Genomic DNA, 25,695 nt, shown 5'->3' on the forward strand with positions numbered 1-25,695 from the left:
CACTGATCCCTGTGGGACACCACTAGTTACTGTTTTCCAACTGGACATTGAGCCATTGACCAGAACTCTTTGCGTGCAGCCATCCAGCCAATTCTTCATCCAGTGGGTGGTCCATCCAGCAAATTGATGTCCCTCCAATTTAGAGACAAGTGTTGGTGCTCAGCAGCCAACATGCTGTCCACATACGTAACAGCAAAGTAGGGTACTGGAAAACATGACATGTGGGGATGGGTGTTGAAAGAACTGGCACTGGTTTTTTCCTAGAAAGGAAGACTGAGGGAAGCTTAAAAAGAAATAGCAGGGGAAAAGGAACAATGTAGTCTTTGTTTATTGTGCACAATAAACGAACTAAAATGCTCTGACACTGAACGGATATTCGAGAGAAACAGGGACAGTCGGTCACGGCACTGCCAGGCCGTCTCTGTCTCAGGGGGTTAAGAAGAGGGCACTCATGGACCAGTCAGGTCCTGTCCATGGAGGGCAGAAAGCCAGGAGCTCGCAGAGCTGCCTGCACTGGGCTGTTACTCATCTATGAGACCCCCAAACACTGGAGTGGGGACACCTTGTTGCCTGACAAGGGGAACAGGGGTGCCCCTGATGACTCAAACCGATGGGAAAATGGAGCAGTACAGAGGGATGTGCTCGCTAGTGCAGGAGATGCCCTGACTCAGACATCAGAGTAAGTTACTGCTTTGGAGAAGGAAAAGCTCCACTGTGTGCACACACAGACCAAGAAATAAAATGCTGATAAAAAGACGCATCTGGCTGATGGGATGTGGCTGCTGCCCTCCATAAGTAAACCCCAGCTGTATTTTATCCAGTCTTCTAAAATGAGGAGATTTGCCCCTTGAGGGATGATGCTGCTGTGGAGGCAGCTGTACATGCAAAGTTCTAATGATTTCCCACCTGGCTTGTTTTATTTTATGAACAGAATGAAAAAGTTCAAAATCAAAGCCTGGCTGACAAAATAGCGCATTTTAACAGGCACCTGTGGCAGGCTAAGGCATCAGTGGGGAACAGGCAGCTTCACAACCCTGGCGGGTTTCTTTTTCCTTCCTTATTTTGCTCAAGGATGACCCGAGTAAACCCAGCTGCTGACTCCCAAGTGACTGGTCCCCAGGAGGATAGAGGAGTAGTGGGCAGCAGTGAGATGCACTGTGCAGGGCAGGGCAACAAATAGGAAGGAAGCAGCTCTGCCCAACAGCCAGTGCGCAGCACGAAGCCTGACTTAGCCCATCCAAGGCTGGCACCAAGGTGGGCATTTAGACCTAGAAAGTGGAGGGGGGAGGGATGTCTTTTGGGATTCATGTGAGAAAACAGAAAGCAAGGTAAAAGCTGCAATTTTGGGAAGGGGATTTAATTGCAAAGAGAGGCACAAGCACCTGGGACTGCTGGCTTCATTGCTGGTTTTGTTTTTGTGACAAAAAGGGCATGGCTCTGTCAGTGAGCAAGAGCTGCTCCTGCAGCAGCACCAGTCATGCTAAGCATCTAATATGGCCTGAATGATAAATAACATGATTAATAAAAAGCCTCGGAGACAATGAGCAGCACATCCAGGCCAGTTCCTGAGAAAATGACTAAGCATTCTGCCATGCGCTGTCTACCTTTGCCCTATGCTTCCCTGGCCCAGCATCAGGGAAACAGGGGTGGTCAAGCCTCCGCATCTGATCAGATGTTCCTGAGTTTCTGGCACCTATTTCCTGCTCAACCCTGTGGGAGTAAACCCCTGCCTCTCACCCAGCCCCAAGCTTCACCACGAAGACAGGAGATGTGGATGTGGGATGCTTCCCTCTTCAGAAGTTTCTCAGACTATAACAGGATGCAGAAAGGACTTTGTCTTTAACAGATTCAAGCCCCACAGCATCTTTGCTATTTCCCCGCCTGGCTGGCACCATGCAGCTCTGCCGCTCATGGTCCGTCTATGCCGCAGTGGGGTGATGCCGCCAGCTTCAAATTCCCTTGTGGTGATACACACAGTTGGAAACTAGCATTTGGGGAACTGCAGTTTGTTGCTCTTCTTTTTCCACAACAACAACAGAGGTATTTCCTACCCACTCCTCCCCTACCCTGCATTTCAAAGAGCAGCTTTTGTTCTGGAGAAGGATGGCCTTGAACTAAAGTGCCTGTTATTCTGCAGTAAATGATCTTAAAATAGAGACCTCTCCTGCCAGATGTTTATTTTGGAACCAGTCTCCAAACCCTGCAACAGAAATGAAAGGGTGGGAAAGGCAAGGCACATATGACAGTGGAGACTGATGCTGTTTCTAGACCAGTGTTGTCCCCTGTCACCGGCAGCACAGCAGGTCACAAGGACTAGGGGTAGAGTTGGCTGATCTCCCTTCCCTGCCCAGGTCAGGACAGGTCACTACCATCTGGGAAACTCTTTGAGTTGACAAAATGTGAGTCTTCCCTCTCCAGCAGCTGAGCTGAAGCCTGAGCACAGGCTGTGTCTGAACACTGCCGCAGGGCTCATGCAGTGGGCAGCCAGCAAGACCTTCAGCCTCCAGAGATTTTAGTTTTCACCCCTTTTCAAACCCTGCACGTTTCCCCTGTATATCCCATGGTATCAGATTCCATTTACTTTCATTTTAAAGTCACATCTTGATCATATATACTTTATCCTGCTTTTTCTTGACCATGCACAGGCTCCCTAAACCAAAGAAAACTTTGCTTCTCCTGGGAGGAGAGCCATGAGTGTCTCCAGCTTCTCTGCAAGCCACCCATGTCTGCTATGGACAGTTTTTCTGAAGTGTGATTTGAAGAGCGGGCAGCCACAGGTACACTTTACATGCTGGCACTACCATGCATTTTTTTTGCTTCTTTCTAGTTCTGACGAGTGCCTGTATTTGTTTTTGACCATGGCTGCCATGTCTACAAGGAGCACAAGATCTTTCACCTAAGCGATCAGGGCACCCTTTTCGGTCTGCAGGAGAGGACCTGAGGTCTCCTTGGTAGTTATTTGCATGTGCCATTATCTAGTACAAGGTATTACTTTTTCCACTCGAGCTGCTCACAGTCACCTGAAGGTGGGATAAGTCTCAGGAATGTGTTTTACTTTCCAGGAAGCCAGGAGCACCCTGGACATGGTAATAATGGGTCAGAAACCTCCTGATTGCCATTGTTTTTGCCGCATTAGGTCTTTTTAACTCGTCAGCATTCGGATGAGCCTGCACCACTGAGGAGGTTTGTGCTTCTCATGCTGCCAGCATGTGGTGAGCCATGGGGCACTCCACCACACAGTGGGTCTCTCTTCTCCCCCCCGATGGCTAACTGATCCTCTTTGAACAAAGAGTTAAGGAAGAAAAATCTCCAAACTAGGAAATTCTGGACCATTTCCTTAGTGTCTTGACAGTACTCTGTTCGCCTGCTTAAATTATAACTTGGTAATCAAGGTTTCATAAGTGTTGGTCCAGTGCCTAGAAAACATATTATTTTAAGAGGACTGTGACCCACCGAGGTCTCTTGTACATCCCTTTTCCCATTTTCAGGAAAAAAAACCCAAAAACTGATTTATAATACCACAGTAGCAAGCATTTGTTCTTTTTTTTTTTTTTCCTAATCTTTTAATCTGTTTAAGCCAGGAAAGCTTCATAATGTACAATCTTAAACTGTCAAAATTTACAAAACAAGAAGAGTAAGATTTAAAACTGGTCATAACGCACAAATATCCCCATCAGAACTGTATAATACAGACACTAAGCATCCTGTATAACAACTTTAAACCAGAAGTGACTTTGCTATTTTTAGGAAAGTGTGCAAAGAGCTAATAGTACACCTACGTGTTAAAAGTTATACCATGTAGGCAGGTCTGCTGCTGCTGCTATAAAAAATATACAAGTATAAAATTACTTCTACAAAATCGGTTCAGTGATTTTGTTGCTTGTATTAAAAAAAGTAGACTTGAAGAGCTTTCCTCCTGAACAAACAACAATATTTTGAAACCAGTCACTGTAGCTGTTATTTACACAGGACGAAACATAATTTAGCTAAATCAGAGAGTGGTCAGGAGGACTGCTGTTCTGCGACATACATCTGAATGCATAAACACACTGCCTGATGGTGTATTTGTTGAACAGCACATCATAGCATTGCAGGGTGGGATGAACGCAGGTGTTTCAAGACTGCTTTCTCAGGTATTACAAAAGATAACCTAAGGACCACAACAGTCATTGAGCTACTCATAACATCACACATTTCTTTGCTGTTTGCACCACTGCACAACCTAAACACTTAATGGGTAGAGGGCACGGTTCATACACAAAATACCCGGTTTGGTTTGGTCAGGAAAGGAGAGGAAAGAAGAGAGAAAAATGTTCTTTTTTTTGGGGAGAAGGGAGGTTCCCTTTGGCTCTGTCACCTTCCCAGATGGTGAACACGGGCTGGCTGCAGAGGGCTGTGGCAGCCAGCTCATGCTCAGCCACACACTCAAGCACATGACATGTCCTCAGCACCGGGATTCCTCTCTTGTCACTTGGTCCCACACGTGTTGATGTTCTTCCCATTGGCAGCATCCTCCACAAGCGAGATGTGATAGTCAGTTGAAAGAGTGAGGTGGGAGATGCAGCCCACCAGGCCTCGCAGGTACTGTCTGTTCGTGTGCAGAGCTATTTCCTTCATGCCACCTGGGGGAAAGGTAGCAATGAGAAACTCTTCACCAACAACGGTGTCTGTTCCTGCTTAGCAGCCTGCACAGCCAGCAACACCATTAGCGTTCCAAACGCACCTCAGAGGTGAATTTTAACTTACAGGCTGCTTCATGCTTTTCTTTAAAACAGCTCTTAAGCATTTGAAAGTACAGAAGAGATAAGTAGGAGATAATAAATTTTAAAACTTTAACTCAGTTAGAGCTGAATAAGCTTGTGCTCAGGTTCCCATTAAGGTGTAGGATTTGCATCTGCCACTTGCTGTTTGCCTATGTAGCTCCTGGAGGTATCACAGCACCCCATGATGCTGGTCCCTTCTTATTTCGATCCCCTCATCCCACCCAGGCTGTGGAGGACCAGAGGCTACCACATGAAGCCTTCACCCTGAAACGGACAGAGCTGGAATGCCCTGCCTTGCAGCTGAGTCCTGAATGTGAAGGGTGAGCACTCACCTACATAGAGATCTCCATTGATGTTTAACTGCCTCATCTTCCCAGGGGATTTACCAGTCCTGGCACCATAATCATCCACAGTTACTTTGCCAGATTGTCCATCCCTGAAACAAAAGCAAATCACTCTCACATATCCAGCCTATAACCAGGCAGGAGGAGCAGCAGTATCTGCTGCTGACTCAGTGCTTGCCAGGGTTCATGGCAAAGGCTTGGGACTGGTGCTGGGGAGACCCACAGGCAGCAGTGTGCTACAGCAACCCAGACCCTTCAGGGTGCTTTATTTTTTTTCCAGGGGCTGAGATGTCAGAGACTTCTAAAGGGTGTGGGACACATTTGAAGAGGAGAAAAAAACTGGGAAAGAAGTATATTACACCTCTGGGGAAGAGAGGAAAATGGACAGGTTCTGACATTAAAAATCAGATTTAATATAAAAAGCAATCAGCAGAAGCTTCAACAGAAGGGACGAAATAGACAAGCTAAGTCAAAACATAGTTATAAGCAGTTTTGTTTCATAGTAGAGCTTTTAGGCCACTTCTGTTTTATATATGGTCAATAACTGCATTGAAAGAAAAGTCAGTTGATAAGCTCCTATTCTCAGTGAATTTGGTAACAAGCTGTGCTAATGTCAGCCTGTGATTTCCAGGGACACAACATCTCATGAGGAGACGGATGCATGCTTTCCCTGCTGGGCATACTTGCCTCCCATGAGGTAATGAACTATGAATATGAGCTATATATACACTTCAAGATGTCTGCACCTCCTCTGAATAGAAAAAGTAGACATACACCGTCCATGTTTCAGTGCTTGTGCCAACCCACAAAATACTCACTGGGGAATTTAAAAATGCAGACATTAAAGAAAAATACTCTTAGCCCAAACGGTATGGGTTTAATATTATGTCTGTCACAGCCCCAGAGGAGCCCTGTGTGACTTTGGCAGCCTGCCTTGAGCTTTGCCGGGTTGGCACTGTCATCTCTAATACAATAATCTTTGTGTACATTGTCCTGCAACAGCCAAGTTGCTAACAGTTCAACTCCTAAGTGATGTGAGAGTGTGGTGCTGCAGTGATTCACACCCGACCAGCATCCAAACACACCAGCCAGCACCTTTAATGACAGGGCGGCTCCAAAACACCTCCCATGAAGCCTGGCCACTTACCGAACAGCCTTGACTCTGTGCCACCGGCCATCACTGAAAGAGCCATTCACCATGACGGAGGCAATGCCACTGCCCAAATTGTAGCTACAATTACAGAGAAAATGTAAATGTTACTGCCTCCCATGCGAGCAGCATCTGCCTGCCAGGTTGCTCGGATGTCCTTATTCTGTGCCCAACCTGCTCAGAGCTCTTCTCATGGCTCGGACCCTGGGGGAAACAGTGGAGTCCTTTGGAAGCCCAGTTGCAATACATTTATTTTGCAAAGCCAGTCATGGAGCAACAGACAAAACTTCCTCTTGCCCAGGTCAGAAGGGATACCACCATCCCATAGAAGCAAGAAGGGGGCTTCTGTCTGGTGGTTCCTCCCCAAAACAGGAGGTTATGAAAGTCAGTGACCTACAGACCTTTGGCCTAATTTGAGAAAGTAGTGGAAGGCTACAAACATAGTTAATAAATAAATTATTACAAGAGCAAATAAGCACACAACCTATAACAGATCTACAAATCATCTGATTTATAGGGAAGTTGAGATTTATGATGTTAAAAAAGATGAAGCTTAATAAGCAAACTCATGAGATAATCATGAAGTTGCAGCTCAGATTATTTCTTTGTGTTTGCTGCTACTAAAATTACTCAGCAGATGTAATGCCCCCATCATGCTTACTCTTCAGCCATTTTAATTTCTGGGTCCCAGAAATTTGGGCCAAACTTCACTAAGGGGAAGTAGATGCTCCAGCAAAGTGAGCTGTTGGGTGTTCAGCTGCCTAAATAAGCAGGGTGGATTAGCCAGAGCCAGCTACTGCTGGCCTTCAGCCAGTACCAAGCTGGAGAGATTAAAGCAAACATCATTGTCCCTTCGAAGAAGGCTGAGCCTTGAATTTAGTTCCTAGCCAGGGTTAGGTACTTGAGAACAGCATGTTAGATCATGAGCAAAATGGTTGTCCTAAACTTGACTCCTCGCCAGAGGGTTACATGAGTCTCAGACAAGCATCTCCTTTTACCCAGGATGCACATACCAGTGTAGATTGAGAGCTACAGAATGTTTGGGTGTTCAGGATGGTACCTAAGTGTTAGACCTTTGGTAACAAAAATTAGATTAATATCCCCAGTGAAAGGGGATCCCCTACAATAGTGATACAACCTTATACAGAAGCAGGGAGCAACAGAAAGGATTTACACCAGCAGTTACTCAACAGGGAACCTACTCTGCTAGGCCATAGAAAATGGAAAAGAAAAGGTGTGTTTTGAATTTCAAACTGTACCAGAACACGGATATCTAATTTTGGGCTACAGGAATATATGGTTGACCAGTTCAAACCCTTTATATTCTCCTGACCTCACCTCTCAAAAGGTGGAAAAGTAGCATGAAGATCGCTCTTTCTGAAATAAGAGAATACTTTTTTTTTCTGCATTTGTCCTTTCAGCATCTTCTTTGGTACTTCCTTTCAGTATGCAGTGGTAGTTCATGGGAGTTTTAATTTGGGATCTTAATTTTTCACCTTCCTAAATGTGTGTGGAAAGTACAGATATTTCAATAAAATTCAGCTGTTTCATCTAAAACCTTTGTGCGTCTTCATCTCTGGGGGATGTCAATAACCCTAATAAAAATGCACTGTGCCTAGAAAAAAGACAGAATGGAGTGGCCACTTACATATCTTGGACGCAGTCTCAAAGACATTTAAAAAATGCACCATTTCTTCAAAGTCAGTTCCTTGTTTATAAAACAATGAGGAAACTAGGAGTTTTTGTAAAGTTAACCACAGAAAACCTTTTAAAAATTAATTTAAACAGATATGTGTGACTTGTCTGCATGCCCATGGTACCAAAAAACAACCAGGTAAGTCAAGTAAAACACAGCTTCAAATTAGCTTAAATGCTTAACAAAATCTTTGTCATATAATCAACAACGTCTCACAACAATCCATAATAATGATGGCATTTTTAGTTTGCTATTTCAATATTTGTCTTACACAACCTAAAAGGGGATCATGAGGAAAGATAAGGCTTTCAAAAGGCAGGAGTCCCAAAAAAGCACCATGCAAAAAGTTACAGAGAGTTTGCCTAAGTTTCTGCAAGGAAGAAAGTGATTCTGGAGAGAGAACACAAGTTCAGCCCAACATTTCTCAACACTCCCCAATTTCATCTTTTGGACAGTAGTATTATTTGTTCCTTATTTAAGGAACAAATAATATAGAGGTTCTGTAGATGGTGGCAGTGACAAAGCCTGGTGACAGCTGGGTTTGTGTCACGGGTTTGGATATGTGGGGGTTTGAGAAGGTGGGAGCCCTGCTCCCACGTGCACTGTCTGGTGGGGGGTGAACCTCCAGTGATCATGGGCTTTAGCATTGACCCCTGCTCTCTCTTCAAACCCTATACCTGATCTGCTTAACCGAGATGGCAAGAGCTTCAAGAGGCATGGGAGGAGCTACTGACAATACTTTTACGCTCATAAGGAGACTTTTAGAAAATCACATTAAAAAATAGATGTCTCAAAAATTGGGAAGGAGGGATGGAGCAGGAATGATGCAAAGCTTGCAGCACAGTACCTCTTCAACTCACGTCCTTCCTCAGACAACAAGACACATCACTGAACAAAACCTTGAGGATATAATTGTCTCACACTATACCAAAGACAAGTGGATGTGTTGTGGCAATTCGTTCGAGCCCTTGGTGTATTGTGTGCAATGCGAATAAGGAGAGAAAGTTTACCTAAATATTAATGCTCCATCTTGAAGGCCTAGGGAAATGAAATCACTATTAGGTCTCATGGGACTGTCTCCCCTCCACATCAAAAGACCATCCTTCATTGTGGTTTTAAACCTCATGAACACATTCGTTCTTGATCCTGATACCCTGTTTAATGTAGAAGAAGGAAATAATAGTAAAATATTGAAATGGGATAGTCTTCTTTCAAAAAAACATAAAAGCTATATTTCTTCTTCAGTGGTCTTGAAGATTACTGTCTTGCAACTCGCTTACATGTTGATGTGTGAGGGACTCTGGTTCACAACCCCATTTCCAGCATTTCAGAGTGGGGGAGTTGAACTTGTCCCTCCAGAAGCCTGAACACAATAGATACTTGGTTATTGCACACAAACCCTGCGTGTTTGTTCTTTGCTCTCAGAAAGCTTACACCAATCCTTCTCCATGCCAGGCATACACTGTGCATGCCATTTCTCTACAGGTTGCAAGATACTCAGGTATTACAACAAACTGAGCCATAAACGTATGCACAGAAAATGCATATTTTTTGTGAAATTTAGAAATCTGTCAAATATAGCTTAAAACACAATTATACAACATCCTCTTACATAAGGCTCCTGGCATTATAATAGTTAACACACAGCGTACTTATGTTCACAGGATATACATTACCTTTTCAGGATATCTGGATTATCATATGTGAGATAACTGCGACCAATAAATTGCGGGACTTCAATTGCTTCTGTAATGGCTGAAAAGTAAATAAAAACCCAGAGATGAGTGTCAGTTATCTGACATGGAAATGGAAGTCAAAAAGCAGAGACAAGATTGTTTTATTGATATACTCCCATACTGGCAGATACCTGCTGATGGCACAGAATTGAGCTGAACTTACACTAGTTTGAAAAAAGGCACCACCAGTTTGTACCTAAATGTTGGGGCAGCAGTAGAGGTTGTTTAAACTGCTGACAGCCCCTCTACTTAGAGCCTTCATATCATGGGCCTAATGTATTGCTCCACCATAAATGTTAGCACAGGAAAATAAGAAGCATGGGGAAAACCGAGCATTTTCTGAGCATTTTATTTTACCCCTGTTCCCACATTCCTTGATTCAATATGTTGTTCAAGCCACCCTCCTGCCAAAGCTTATGCATGAACCACCCTTTGTTCTTAGTCTAAGAAACTCCTCCCTGGCTCCTAATGGAGCAGCATGTGCAGAGCGTGTGCTGGGACCTCTCACCCCTACAAAGCAGCTGTGAGCTACCCATTTTCTCCTTTTGTGTATGTGACTTTGCACAGAGTGGCTGCTGGCCACACTCTGGGGCACAGACTGGGAGGAGGCTATCTCCTGAGAAGACATACAAGGTGCCCCTAATCACTTTCAGTCTATTGAAAGCAACTGAGACTATGTTAAAGACTGTATGACAGAGGCTACAAGGCATTCGACACACTGCAGTGCTGCCTTGGAGGGGGATTTGCTCAGAGTTCACTGATGTCCACCACACAGCATCTCCCATTTCTCTAGGAACAGCCCCTGGTACAGCTAGGGTGTATCTACAGCTGCTGGCATGGCAGCATGCATTGCAACCAGACCTGGAGTTGGTGTACTGCTACTCATGGAGAAGACTTTGGCAAATAACTCGGATGTGTAATATAAATCACTGAACATCCCTGATACAGAGCCTTCAGTAGACTATGAGCACTGGCCTGAACAGATTTTCTTTCACATTAACATCCTACAATTTGCTGCTGATCCTTCGTGACTGACTGCTGCATTAATACAAGCAAGTTTTAGAAATTCCTTAAAATAGCTGTCTTCATCCTATTTTCTTCCTGAGAACTAATCCCTTCAATCCACAGCTAATCCCATCTATATAAATTTCAAGCTTTTCAGGGCATGGATGCTGGCTTTCTTTGTGCAATGCAGAGGCTGGCCAGGCTTTAAGAGCTCACTGTAACAAAGATATGCAACAATTGGTGTAGTCTGGCAGCCAAAAAACAGCAATATGCAATTTAGCGCTAAGTGCCAAGACTGGGAATTTTAGATAGTGACAAACGCCTGTTTTCATCCATAGTGAAATTAGGAAAGCTGCCTAATGTGTCTAAAGAAACGACCACAGGCGGCCCACAGCCTGCAGTTTGCCAGCATCATTGGAAGATTGCAAAAGACATGTTACACTTGGCCAGACATTCCTCGCCAGATCTGACGCTTTCTGCACTGGACAGTTTCTGACCACGGTGGATGGCAGCAGAGAGGGAAAGGAGCCCTTCTTCCCACATCACATCCTACCCTGGCACTAAAGCCCTGCTGCTCCTGTCCTCAGCAGGGAAAGGTGCCTGTGCCATGCAGCTGCCCTTGCCCTGGCTCTAGCACTCTGATTTCCTCTGTGGAGCTTGATGTGCATTTACCTCAGCTTGCTCTTCTGTATGCTCTTCACTTGCTGCACTGAATTTGACACTAGAAAACTCAAGTAAATTTTAGTAGTACCCTTGATGCATGCAGGATTTTTGCTGGAACAGGGCCAGTAAGGAGATCTAGGACTAAACACCTTCACTCTGCTCATCACAATTCAGCAGAGAGGCACCAAAGCTCTCATGACAAGCAGGGGTGAGCTCTGATCTTCAAGGCAGCCTGAAGTAGCACCTATATCTACAAAGCACTCAGCCAGCAGCCTGACTCTGCTGCTTTGCCAATACAGGCACCAGCCCTACAGCCTCCACTTGGCAGGGGCTCTGGATGCAGTTTAAAATTTCATCAGAATGAGATTTAAGGATATACTATATAACACCAGAATATATTTTATCTAATTGACAGAAACTTGCCAGGCTTAATAGAAATTCAGCTCCAGCTTGCTAGAGCAGACATAGACACACAATGACAGAGCAGTTTTCACATCATTAGCAGTACTTACAGTTTAGGCAGTAACTTCCACACTCTGCAGTGAGTCAGCACAAAACAAAACAAGAACATTCTCATTTTATTTTTCTATAGCATAAAAATCTCCCTTTGTCCAGTTTCATGCCCACCTTTCTGCAAATATATGATCCTCACTTCCCATTTGCATACACAATTATAACCACCTATGAAGGTAGCATGTTTTGCCTCAAGTATTTATATCTGCCTGCTCAAAATACACAAAGGTGCAGACAGGTAGGACCACCACCAAACCTCTCTGCTAGTCCTAGTTTTCGAATCCCAGTGACTCACCTTGTTTTACCCAGGGATCAGCTCTAACCAAAGGAAAACAGCAGTTCAGCAGTTTGCTGTGCTACTCCATCTTACAATTTAATATAAAAATACCTTGAACACTCCCCACATCTTGGATAAAAAATATAAACCCTAGTAATACAAGCAAATATTCCACTGAATCCTCAGCTAACAATCCATTACAATATGAATCAATATTTCATATACCTCATGCCGGCATCATTTAAATTGAGTTTTATATGTGGCATGTGTAATTTTGGAGAATTAAGTGCAATCCCTCACAAACACTGTTTTTTCAGGATGTGGGGTTATGGTAGCCCACCAGTCTCTCACACACCAGCCGAGTGCACTAACCAAAACCCTGTTCTGAAATAGAAGCGGACATACACGTGCATCTTGCCTTAGATGTGCCTAAACCCTACTGAAGAGATAGAGGTCAGGATCCTGAAAAATCTGCTCCAGATTCATCAAGGCTGCTGTGGTCTGAGGTTCAGGAGAGGCCTTCATGCTCTCTGCATATCCCTCAGCAAAAACCTGGATTTTCAGTGGTAGCTGAGGCTGCACAAGCCGGGGGGGTTCGAAAAGCACCTGAACAGCAAGCCACAGGCAGCAGGAATCTAAGACAGGTGACTTGTGCTTTTAGACACACTTAGAAGTCAATTAAAGGTGGATTCACATAGGAAGCAACACCCAGGATCCAAAGGCACAAAGCGCTTCAGACTGTCTCTGGAAGCCTGGACACCCATTCGGAGCACAACAGGAAGGAGAGTCTGAGTGGCAGCACCGGCAGCTCAACACACTGCTCTCAGTGTGTAGCACAGGTCAGAAGGAGAGGAGCGGTGAGAAGCAGTGCACAGGAGCTCATGAAACAGGCAGGCAGTCACATACCCAGGCTGCAAAGCATTCACTTGCCTTGGTTACCCCTGGAGACCCCATACTGCTGCAGATACCATCTTGAATGCAGGAGCTTAGCACCCTGCACATACCTGGAAAGCCAAAATCACAATCCTCCCTCCTTCCCACAGAGGAGCCAGGATAAATGACGTTGCTCCAGCTATTAGTCAGACCACAATAACGTAAGTGAAGGATTTTCTTGCATTGTATTTTAATAAAATGTTTTTCTTCTAAGACACATTTTTTTTTTTTTTTTTTTTAGGAAAAGGCCAATCTATTCATCATGATTTAACCAAAACTTTTAACTTTGAAGTTTGTGCCTATGAGAAATGAAGGAGTGGGTGAAGACAATAATGACAGTTAGCTCTTTTGAACTGAGTTCAAAAACCTTCCCTTAGGAATTTTTCAAGATCAAGCCTGACAGAAGGGAAACATCTCCATCTAGTGGAATAACCCAAAGCACATTTTTTTAAACACCTCATGGAGTCTGAACACTTTCCTGAATCTAAGGTTTGAACTACTACAGTGACTCTGAGGAAAGAAGAATAATGTGCATCTGAGCAGGTTTTATTCTTTGGTGGTTTCCATTGCCATACCAAGGTAGACTCTTGCAGAAGGTGAAATTACCATCAGAGCAGTCAGTGTCTAAAAAAGGACTAGACCTTTCAGTATTTGAGAACAGCATTTGTTGTGAGCCCTAGAGAGGATAAAATTACAAGGTTTATCAATGCTCATGCTTCAGGATGTAATACAATCACTGGCTAGAGAACATTGGTCAGAATTCCCCCTTTGTATAGGACTGAATTATTAGGGAGGTGTATAAAGTGTTCAGTATTGGCTACCATGAGCAACCAGATGCCAGGCTGCTATCTATGGCTCATAGCTCTGTGCTCGGATAACAGTTACCATGTTCCTAAATAAGAAAACGAATTCTTCCCTGGGTACATGGAATGTGCATGGATGTAAAGGGAGCTCTGGCCTTCAAGTTTTCTATTTCAAGGGATGTGTGCAACAGCAGTTGTAGGTGCTAAATCTTTCTTATTTTTGAGATCAGCTCCGATCTCTGGATTGAAACACAGCCTTTGTTACCTTTTTGGCAATGTTGCCCATCGAAGCCCAGGGGACAATCACATTCATAGCTGTCCTTCTTGGGGACGCAGGTGCCTCCATTCGCACATGGTGAACTCACGCAGGGGTGATCAGCATTTGCTAGATTGATTCCAAAAGTGAAATCCTGTTTCACATCAATTGCCCGGTCGTTCAAGATAATCTATTTGTTACAAAGAAAGATGAAGAAAATAGAAAAGGGAGGAAAACACACACTAAAAACTTCCAAATTCTCAGTATTGCACTGCTGGTCAGAAGACTTCTCCAAAACACTTCAGAGAAATGTAACCCTCGAAATTTGGTGAAAACCTTATTTCTGGTAATGCATGTTTTTCCAGCCACAGAAGTCCAACTCATTCTGTTGTTTACCCTCAGCCACTGCAGATTAGTATCTTTTGTGTTTTGTGACAACAAACACAAAAGGCAACCCCCATACGGAGTGAAACTGTGTGTGAGAGGACAGTAAAATTATATGAGCACGCTGAGGAAAAGCATTTCTGAGATCAGGAAACCCCCAGGAGACAAGTGTTGATGACAGAAATGCTAAGCAGAACAGCTTGTTTTTTCACATTTTCTATTGCTTTCTAGTATCATATCTTGCCTGAAAGATATGAAAGAAGCCAGAGTTAAGATGGATAAAAAACATAATTAATGATTTCACAGAACTATTTGTATATAAACTGAAGATAATTGTTAAGTGTTGGGATTTTTCTAATGTGCCAGCAACGTGTGTTCTGCAATATAAACTGACATTTGTATGATCTCAGCTGATATGTTGGCAGAGAGGTTACATGTGGGTATGCTTCTTATTTTCTCTACAACAAAAAAAGAAGTTCATTGTCACAAACAAATAGATTTTAAGGCTGGAAGTGAGAATAGCAATAGTTACTCCAGCTCCTGCACAACTCAGACAACGCATCTTAGAGGGTCCTCCTAGGAGAAGGGGTTGGATCAGGCATATATACTCTGTTTGAAAAAGCACTAAACAACTCCAACAGAAAAACATCCAGTCCTGTTGTAAAGATGGACCAGTGAAGACGTCACTACCTTTTCAGCTTCTTTGTAACTTCTGGCTATGTTGTTCTAAAGGTTAACAAGCCTCCATTCTTAAAAATATGTCTCATTTCTGGGCTTAAACTTATCTTCAGCTTCCAGCTATTGTCTCTCATTGTGCCTTTTTCTGCATCATTTCAGAGCCATGTACTCAAGGAAATCTCACTACAAACTACCAGACCACAGTAAAGTCACTTCTTAAACTTTGTGTTTTAGTAAAATAAGGAGATTGTTATCTTAGATCTTTCTATACACGGCATGTTTTCAAGTAGTTAGTGATATTTGTACCTTTATTTCTATAGAGTTCTTCAAAATCCTACCATGAATAAGCACAACAGTCAAATAAGAGTGTCCCACTGCCTAGAAGGCAGGCAATACGCTTCTCTGATATCCCATTCATTCAGACCTATGAGACGGCAAACCCACCTTCCTAAGTACATCATGGAACTAAGCGTTCACATTCAGAATTTCCCAATACTTAATAGTGCCTCTGTAGTCTAGGGTACAACCTCTCACCTTGTAAGTGTGACCTATGTTAATTGCTCCTACACTCCCTATCTTGCACTACAAAATGCACTGTATTTAGTCAAGTCCGCTTTTCCAATGATGGTTGTGTGACTGACCTGTTCCCATCACTATTACACAGTTCCCCAGTCTTCTTGAGCTTCATGTTTTCTGCTGGACAGCTGACAAAGATAGCGAAAAATGTTGGACCAAGTGATGAAACCATTTACACTGAACTGGAATTACCTTTCTGCCCTTGATCAGTTGTTATGAGATGCATTATTAGAGTTTTCTAATTGTTGAATAAATCTGATGCAATAGTTCACTCCTTTAAAACTCTGACGATTCAGTGCCAACAATTCAGCTTTATCTGAACTATTTTAAGTATGCCTAGAGAGAGGAAATGGTAGTTCAGTTTGAACTTTCTTCTGATTACTTATTAGGACTTATTACGATTTTACAGATTTATTCTCTGGACAAGAACTGCACCCAGGCACAGCTGACCGCACCAAATATCATCCCTAATGTCTGCCAACAATGAAAAAGTAAAATTGCAAGAGAGAAGGCAGTGAGGTGTGCAGCTGCTGTGGGGTATAAGAACAGGCTAGATGGATTGGGACCCACTTTAATTTGAAAACCTTATGAAGCTCAACAAGGCCGAGTACAAGGTCCTGCACCTGAGTCAGGGCAATCCCATGCACAAACACAGGCTGGGCAGAGAATGGCTTGAGAGCAGCCTTGAGGAGAAGGACTTGGGCATGCTGATTGATGAGAAGCTCAACATGAGCCAGCTTCAGTGTGTGCTCACGCCCCAGAAACCAACCATATCCTGGGCTGCATCAAAAGGAGCATGACTTTGGTCATGCATGCTCAAGGGAGGTGATTCTCTCCCTCTGCTCTGTTCATGTGAGATGCCACCTGCAGTACTGCATCCAGCTTTGGGGGCACCAACTTAAGAAGGACATGGACCAGCTCAAGCAAGTCCAAAGGAAGGCCACAAAGATGCCCAGAGGGCTGGATCACCTTTTCTGTGAACACAAGTTGAGAGAGTTGGAGTTGTTCAGCCTGGAGAAGAGAAGGCTCCAGGGAGAACTTATATTAGCTTCCAGTACCTAACGGGGCCTACAAGAAATCTGAAGAGGGGCTTTTGGCAAGGGCATGTAGGGATGGCACAAGGGGGAATGGCTTTAAACTGACAGAGGGGAGATTTAGATTAGATATAAGGCAGAAGTTCTTCCCTGAGATAGTGATGAGGCACTGGCACAGAATGCCCAGAGAAGCTGCGGCTGCCCCATCACTGGCAGTGTTCAAGGCCAGGCTGAATGGGACTTGGAACAACCTGGTCTACTGGAAGGAGTCCCTTCCCATGGCAGGGGGGTTGGAACTTGATGAGCTTTAAAGTCGCTTCCAACCCAAATCATTCTGTGATTCTTTTTTACTCATTACTGTATTGGTTACATCAGACATTAAGCTGCCTCAGTGTGAATATATTAAAGTATTTGAGCATTTCTTCTGTTCATTTATTTATACATGATGGTACAGGGCACTCTAAAGACTCTCATCTTGACATAGCTTTGTGCATCATTCTGAACTCAATGCCATATGACTTCTGCTCACTTACTAGTTCAGTATGGAAATTAACAGGGAGACTGACAGTGATTAGACTTACTGGCTATTAAAGTCAGAATGACTTTTCACCGTGAAATGTGTGTTTAATCACTTTGTGGTGAGCTCCTGAGGTGAAAACTTGAATTATTTTGAATATTGTCAGTGGTATAAGGACGAGTTTCCACCTAAAGTGTGCACTGGATGTGATGGAAATAAATGCCTCCAGTGTGTTTTCCTGGGCACATACCTTCTGTATGCTCCCACTGAAGGGTCTGAGGATCCCAGAGTTCTTCTTCACAGCATCATAACTAGGGACTCCACCAATATATATTTCAGAGCTACACTTTATCTGTGTGAAAGCCCCCTGCAAGAAACAAAAGAATAGCATTTTATCAGAGTAGCTGGAACCGTGCTTATATCTTCAGATTACTACATTAGATGTTATAGCTTATTTAACGTCTCTTTACTTCTGTTAATTGCATTCTTTGCACAATCCTCTCAGGAAAGCCTCTGTAGGACACTCTCTACTGATTGTGTTTTAATCTAATCAGAACTGAAAAAATCTCAAGTATTTCAAAATGGGAATAATGACAGAAGAAAGAAAGGAGACTTCTTCATGGTGACTTCTGACTGCACACCTAGCTCTCTTTGCAATGATTTGAGGTATGTTGACGTAAATCTAAATCTAGAATGAGGTTCATAAAGTTAAAATTAGAGCAAAGTCCAAGCAACAGAGACTCATTTAATGTTTCCAACATCTAAAAAGGCAATCCATAGCAAGTTCTGGGGCTAAACAAAAAGAAACACTGAGTTTGCATTAGTTACCAGAAGCTGTTGCTCAGGATACCCAGAGGGACTAGTCAGGGTCCTGGAGTGAACCCTGGAGTGAAGATATTTAACAGCTAAGGACAGGATAGCCATGTAATTCCAGCCTTGCTGAAGATCCTGTGGTTTCTTTGCTAGCAGCTCCCAGCCAACCTCCTTCTGCAGCTGCGCTGCAGCACTTTTAGAGAAAAAAAATAGGAGTCTTCCTCTTGACCCATCTATCTAAAGAAGTCTTGTCTGCTCTGCTTAAATGTTTTGAACTCAATCTGTTTCTTGACAGACAAGTGGAATTTCAATTTATTCACATTTTTTCAAGAAAAGTCTAATCTATAAATAGTTTTCTGATCTGCAGAAAAACCTTCAGATTCTTCTGCTAACAAGATGTGGAGTCCTGTTTTCTGGCCACACTTTCCAGTAGGAAAGAATAAAAGACATTTTCTAAGCAGTTCTAGCCTCAGGTTCTTGTGATAAAAAAGTTCCTCTGTGTATGCATTTGGGTGTCTAGAGTGAATACCCTGCTCAGTATAAGCAAAATTTCACCATATTACAAACTTGATTCATTATGACCTATCAGTGAGGGAAGAATAAAATGCAGCTCAACTGTCTGAATATTCCAGCCCTTACTCTATCTTGAAAATTACTTTAGCAAAAAGACAAAGAAACAGTTCTCTTTTGGCCTACCTTCACAGCACAATATGCAGAGAGAGGTAAAAAGAGGACTATGTGGACATAATTTTCAATATTATCCTTCTCCAGGTGATGCATTTTATGGTGCACACATTATCCAACAGACTTATGCACAACCAGTTAGTACCAAGAAAACAACCACAAGAGTGTGTATGAACCAAACACAAAAAATGTGAGTCCAGTTATACGGCAAGAGCAGGTAAGGTTGTCATTTCAGCTGCCTTTACAGGGATCCTTGTCCTCAGAGGGAAGACCTTGTGTGCAAATTGCCAATTTTGGGCTGAACAAAATGTTGCCCTAATGTGTATGATTTTGAGTTTATAACAGCTTCTGTAGATTACTATGCAATCGTTTTATAGTCTAACCACTATATTCCTGACAAGCCATGCCATATGCTCACCTCTGCCATCCCTTCCACAGGCTTTTGTTTGTCCACTTGCAGAATACCATTCTTTGCTGTGCGAAACACTCGCAACTCATGCCATTGACCCAGACTGACAGGTTCTTCGCTCCTGTTTTAAGCAGAACAAAACTTTTAAGTATTTTACACTTTTGCCTTTGTGATATTTTCAAACATTGTTGTAATGTTAAAAAGTCAAGTCTTTTGGGATGATTTTCTAAATAAAAAATAAAAATAAATCGCTGTTTCTTTCTTTATAAGGAAATAACATTATTTCTGAGCCCCATCAGCAAAGGAAAATAAGACCATGTTCCTACAGCAATAACAAGAGCTCCACTTTTATTTATAAATGAAACATTTCTATAATCAGCATGCATTTCGTCTATCTCTGAGCTAATTTTTCTGCTCAGTCATTTACAGAACATAACGACAAATTTTTGTCTCAGCTGTACATCCTCATTCCACAATGACATAAGCCTGGATCTAAAGCTTCCCGCTTAATGATCAGTCTAGTGCCACATTCTTCATCCTCTTTTAAAACAGAACTTTGTGTTGCCTTATTAGCTCTATTTATGCAGCCTGTTACAGTGACATCTATACACACACAGAGAGAGCCTGGCTGCTGTACATTAAGGGGAAGTAACTAAAATATGTTCCTAATGATGTGATGAGATCCTGGCTAGGAACAATAATCCCCAGTTGTGCAAAGTATTCACCAGTCTCAAAGAATGCATTTTAAAACTGTTCTCACAGTCTTCATTAGTTCAGCACTAACACGAATTGCAGCCTGTATAAAGGGCAAAACTACATTCCCCTTTACAAGTTCTACAGAACTGTCATATTACTACACCAGTTAAAGCCTTTTAAATCTAAGTTTTATCTTGCAGCCTTTCATCCAGGATCAATGAAAACTTGGTTTTGATTCACCGGTTAAGCTGGAAAATTTGGAAACGTATGATCTAGAGCACCTGAAGACTTCTTGGCTTTCAATGAAAAAAATACAAAATTGTTTGGGGTGAAATAATGATTTGTATTTTCAGGCTACTTAGATCCAGAAATTAAAAAAAGATACATTTCAAAATAAAAGAACTGAATTGTGATTTGAAATGGTGAGTCAATAGTGATTCAAATGTTGCTTAAAAAGATATGATTTTGAAAATGTGAAAATAACAATTTTTTTTCTGAACAATCAATATGACCTTTCAAATCTTTTTGTTGTATCAATTTTGCTCTTCCAAATGTTCTCAAGCCCATTTTCATGTATTAGAACAATACAGACAACATTACTTTGACACTTGGTGCAGAAAACCTCAATGAAAGTATATCATCAAGCAATGTCACTCACTTGTCCTTTATCTTATGTAGTAGCATTTATGGTTTAACTACCTTGGATAAATCAATAGGTAATAGAATTTAAACACCCTGAAGAACTCAATACGCACATACAAAGGAACCAGATAGGTTTGGCTACTAAGAAAGTGGCAATATGTACATTTTATCTTTTCTGCTGATTAGGTCATCATCATGCTAACTCTCCTGCTCTGCTAGGTTTAGTTACAATTTAGGGATGATTAAGCCTTGCAGTCATCACCTGAGAGCTGCAAGCTATTTCTTGGATTCACAGGCATTTCGAAATCAGCATGAGTTTGGTAACATTTTCTGCAGGCCTTTGAACACTTCTGGCTGTTGGGTTAAGGATTACTTTTCCTGATATAAACCAAACCTGAAAAAAATGACTACTGGAAAAAGGGTAATATAACCCCCATTTTCAAGAAGAGAAAAGGGATGACCCAGGGAACTACAGACCAGTCAGTCTCACCTCTGTGCCTGGCAAAATCTTGGAGCAGATTCTCCTGGAAAGCACGCTAAGGCACATGAAAAACAATGAGGTGGTTCGTGACAGCCAACATGGCTTCACTAAGGGGAAATTCTGTCTGACCAATTTAGTGGCCTTCTATGATAGGGCTACAGAACTGATGGACAGCGGCAGAGCAGCTGACATCATCTACCTGGACTTGTGCAAAGCGTTAGACACTGTCCAACACGAGATCCTTGTCTCTAAATTGGAGGGACATCAATTTGCTGGATGGACCACCCACTGGATGAAGAATTGGCTGGATGGCTGCACGCAAAGAGTTCTGGTCAATGGCTCAATGTCCAGTTGGAAAACAGTAACTAGTGGTGTCCCACAGGGATCAGTGTTGGGACCTGTCTTGTTCAACATCTTTGTCGGCAACAGGGACAGTGGGATTGATGTGCCCTCAGCAAGTTTGCCGATGACACCAAGCTGTGTGGTTCAGTTGATACGCAGGAGGAAAGGGGTGGCATCCAGAGGGACCTTGACGCACTTGTGTGGTGGGCTGATACCAACCTCGTGAAGTTTAACCAAGCCAAGTGCAAGGTCCTACACCTGGGTCGGGGCAATCCCAGACACAGCTACAGGTTGGGCGGAGAAGAGATTCAGAGCAGCCCTGCAGAGAAGGACTTGGGGGTGTTGGTTGAGGAGAAACTTAACATGAGCCTGCTCCAGCGTGCGCTCACAGCCCAGAAAGCCAACCATATCCTGGGCTACATCAAAAGAAGCGTGACCAGCAGGTTGAAGAAGGTGGTCCTGGCCTTCTACTCTGCTCTCGTGAGACCTCACTTGGAGTACTGTGTGCAGTTCTGATGTCCTCAACATAAGAAGGACATGGAGCTGTTAGAGCAAGTCCAGAGGAGGGCCATAGGGATAATAAGGGGGCTGGAGCACTTCCCATAGGAAGACAGGCTGAGAAAGTTGGGGCTGTTCAGCCTGGAGAAGAGAAGGCTGCGTGGAGACCTCAGAGCAGCCTTCTGGTATGTGAAAGGGGCCTACAAGGATGCTGGGGAAGGACTCTTCATCAGGCAATGTAGTGATAGGACAAGGGGTAACAGGTTCAAACTTAAACAAGGGAAGTTCAGGTTAGATATAAGGAAGAAGTTCTTTACAGTGAGGGTGGTGAGGCACTGCAACGGGTTGCCCAAGGAAGTTGTGAATGCTCCATCCCTGGCGGTGTTCAAGGCCAGGTTGGATGGAGTCTTGGGTGACATGATTTAGTGCGAGGTGTCACTGCCATGGCAAAGGGTTTGGAACTAGATGATCTTAAGGTCTTTTCCAACCCTAACTATTCTGTGATTCTATCATTCTATGAAAATACACCAAATGATGAAGACCTTGATCCTGTGAATGCCTGGCCAAGGAAAATACCAGGGGACAATAAATTCTCCTCTGAGACATCTTGGTAAATAGCTCAGGTTCTGCATCTGTCCATGTGCTTGACATCCTGGCTCCTTCCCGTGTCTGCTGCACACACCATGCTGCTTCCATCCCGCCGTGCTGCTTCCATTCCAGGACACTTCAGACAAGAACCAAGTTTCACCAGCATCAGCTTTCCTGCTGCTGCTGCTGACATACATAAATGAGCTTGCCTCATCCTCAATTATAAAGACATTATAAGTGTGTTCTGATTATATTACAATATTTAGCAGCCTGGTCCAATGGAAGAGGTAGTCAGGATGAGCAGTATTATATTCCCACTTAGGACAAAGGGTAGACATGAAGAGGTATGATGAAGTTCAAGTGGATATTGGCTAAGCAGGCACAAAAACCAGAGAATCTATTTATCTTATATAACCACTGACAGAGTTGATGACGGGGTGTGAGTTGCACATGTTATCTAGAAAAAGGAACTTAACAGGGCATCCTGACAACTTTTAATGCAGCCTGCTGGTCTCGTGTGTCGCTCCATTACCCAGCTATCTCACAACACTCTTTCACCCCAAAGCACTGACCCAGGTGCTAGCTGCCATCCTGCTTGCTCTTCTGATTTCCAGTGGAAAGGGGCAGTTCCTACTCCTAGCCATGTGCTTGTGGTTCTTGCCACATTTTACAAGCCTACATCTTGGTTAAACTTTAGTCCAAGGTGTTTTGAAGCACTACAATATTCTTGGGGAGGGAAAAATAATGTCTACTTTAATGTCTTATGGTTGCCAGTAATAGGAATTAGACAGCTGTAATCAGAAAAAGATTGAGGTCCGTTGTAAGAAAGGGCCATTTTGGATTGGGCCAAAGGTCTTCGACATTAGCTATTTCTGCCGCTTTCCAACAAGAGAAAACAACAGGGCAAGTACGGAGTGACTCTTCCCTTGATATATCCTCCCAGGTTCTGGCAACTTGTCATTTAGCAATTTCCTGAGTCAGAGGCTGCATCCGTACAATTGTGTTTGATCTCCCTCAATGGAGCTTTCTTCAGATTAGTCTTTTTTTTTTTTTTTCCAACCTATTTATAGTTCTGGCATCTGTATCATGCTGTGACAATTCCTTTCCACAACTTATTCATGTACTATATACAAAAAAAAAGGTCTTATTTTCTTTGTTTAATATTTTTTGGTTTGCAGTTGCACTGAGCTCCTTCTAATTCTTCCTTCTAATTCTTCATATTGAAAAAACATGGAATTCCTTATTTATCTTCATGTCATTCACAATTCAAAAATCTTTAGCATACTTCCACCAAACTCCTTCTTTTTCAGGTAGAAGGGTCCTGCTTTATTGTTGAAGATGTTTCTTTCCCTCCCCTGAATACCAAGACTGCTCTTCTCTTTTAAATTTGCTCGTTTCTTCTGAAATGAAGTGACCAGAATGGCAGCAAGTTTTCAGGACAGGCGATATTGTAGATTTTTGCAGTGACATTGTTCCTTACTTCATTCCTAATAATTCTCTGCATTGTACTTCAGATTTCTGTATTTGTCTCCATGCAGTTAGCTGTTGCTTTCACAAAACTGCCCATGATGACTCCAGGATCTTTCTCTGTCTGACAACACTAATTGTACTGTGACAGCTGTGCACCGATAGGGTTGTGAATCATTTTGCATTCGCTCCCTTGAAATTTCTTCTTTCACTCTGTCATCTGAAAGGGTTTGTTCACTTGAGTCCACGATCAGTGAAAAATCGGTACATTTCCCCTCATTGCGGTACAGCCAAAATCCCTGATGTTCATCCACAGGAAACATATGGTATGCAAGACTTGTAGGCATTGTACACATTTTGTGTAAGTTTCATATAGATTATTTCTAAATATTACGTCGGTCTGGTCAAACAGGCAGCCTCTTGGACCACATCCAAGGTACTAAGTGCCTCTATTTGGCCCACTGTCTTTTCAGAAAAGCCCAGGGAAATGCTGCCCAGAGACAGGGCACTCAGTTAAACAGAGGGAGAGCAGCCCTTTTTGAGGCATTTCATTACTCCTATCCTAGACATTAATTTTAGGGTGCAATGAATCATTCCCAGAAGGTCTATCTTTGTCTGGGAGCCTGAGTGACTTGTTTAAACCATATATTTATCTTTTAGACTGCTTAAGTTATGTAAATTGGATATTAGCTTCAGATTCCCCCCAAAACCAGCACTATGAGGAGAGGGGAGACCTGGACTTTTATCTGCTTGTGACACCTCCAGCCTGGTACTTACTGCCTGGAACTGGAGACCAGGGAGGAGGATGCTTACAAAAGTGCCAATATTGTGCAATTATGTGGCTAGAAAGTATAAAAGATATTTATAGACCCTCTAATTAGCTACTGTACGGTGTCATGGAGGCAAGAAGGGCATTTCTGTAATATTGTACAGAAAGAAAAGTAAAATCTGCAGTAAGATGGTGACATGACATGGTAACTCTGATAATAAAGCTTGGAAACATAGATTTATGCAGGAAGAAAATCCTGTCCCCTCGGACACAGTTCTAGTGCTTCTTTGCTTCCCTAGAAGTAGGCTCTAGGGCTCCCACACCTCAGAATAGGCTATTACTCTTTCCAGTCCACTCCTGCCCCGGATCAGCACTGTCACACTGTTGGAAAGGACACACAAGCAATGCTGTTTACCTGATAGTAGCTGTTCCTGAGCCACAGTCGAACCTGAACTCCACATAACCAGCCACCATGTTAATGGAGAGGAAGTCCTTGCTGTCTGTGTCGTAGCTGTACAAAAGGACACCAGTCTCTAAATCTGGACGAAAAGTCATCTCAAACTCCATGAAGGAAAGGTAATTCTGTGGTTCCAAGGGCCAGGGTGTGCTAGCAAAGGACCTTAAGGACTCGTTGAACTGAGGTATGGCCAAGGTGAGTGCTGGAAATCCAGAATACACAAGCAGGTCACTTGAGGCTCGAAGGTAAGGGATTGACTCCTGCCAACCAGTGTCAGTTCCCTTTATTAGGTAACTTACAGCTAACATCAAGAAAAACAACCTAAAAATTTCATCTTCCAAATTAAAAATACTTTTTTTTTTTGTTTTATCCTAGCCAACACTGCTTCTATTCTTAATCCCTTCCTTTTCCAGGAATGTCTCTGTATTACAAAGCTTTGTGTTCCTTTTCTTTAGTGATTCACCATAATGTTTTTCAAAACAGCAAACATACACGCAATGGGTGATGGTATAAAAAGTTCT

General features: G+C 42.9%; 1 protein-coding gene across 1 annotated transcript in view; it reads right to left on the reverse strand.

Moving 5' to 3' along the window:
• Positions 1-3,533: 3,533 nt before the first annotated feature.
• EGFLAM (EGF like, fibronectin type III and laminin G domains) overlaps positions 3,534-25,695 on the reverse strand; it is a 76,302-nt gene continuing 54,140 nt past the window's right edge. The window contains exons 15-24 of the mRNA XM_030469871.1: positions 25,133-25,376; positions 19,244-19,355; positions 17,579-17,695; positions 14,149-14,329; positions 11,870-11,893; positions 9,630-9,708; positions 8,964-9,107; positions 6,255-6,338; positions 5,096-5,199; positions 3,534-4,622 (exon numbers count right to left, since the gene is read on the reverse strand). Coding sequence (XP_030325731.1) covers positions 4,468-4,622; positions 5,096-5,199; positions 6,255-6,338; positions 8,964-9,107; positions 9,630-9,708; positions 11,870-11,893; positions 14,149-14,329; positions 17,579-17,695; positions 19,244-19,355; positions 25,133-25,376 — 1,244 coding nt within the window. The 3' untranslated portion in view covers positions 3,534-4,467. The remainder of the gene's footprint in view (positions 4,623-5,095; positions 5,200-6,254; positions 6,339-8,963; positions 9,108-9,629; positions 9,709-11,869; positions 11,894-14,148; positions 14,330-17,578; positions 17,696-19,243; positions 19,356-25,132; positions 25,377-25,695) is intronic.

The sequence above is a fragment of the Strigops habroptila genome, chromosome Z (genome assembly GCF_004027225.2).
Source record: "Strigops habroptila isolate Jane chromosome Z, bStrHab1.2.pri, whole genome shotgun sequence".
Classification (NCBI taxonomy): Eukaryota; Metazoa; Chordata; class Aves; order Psittaciformes; family Psittacidae; genus Strigops; species Strigops habroptila.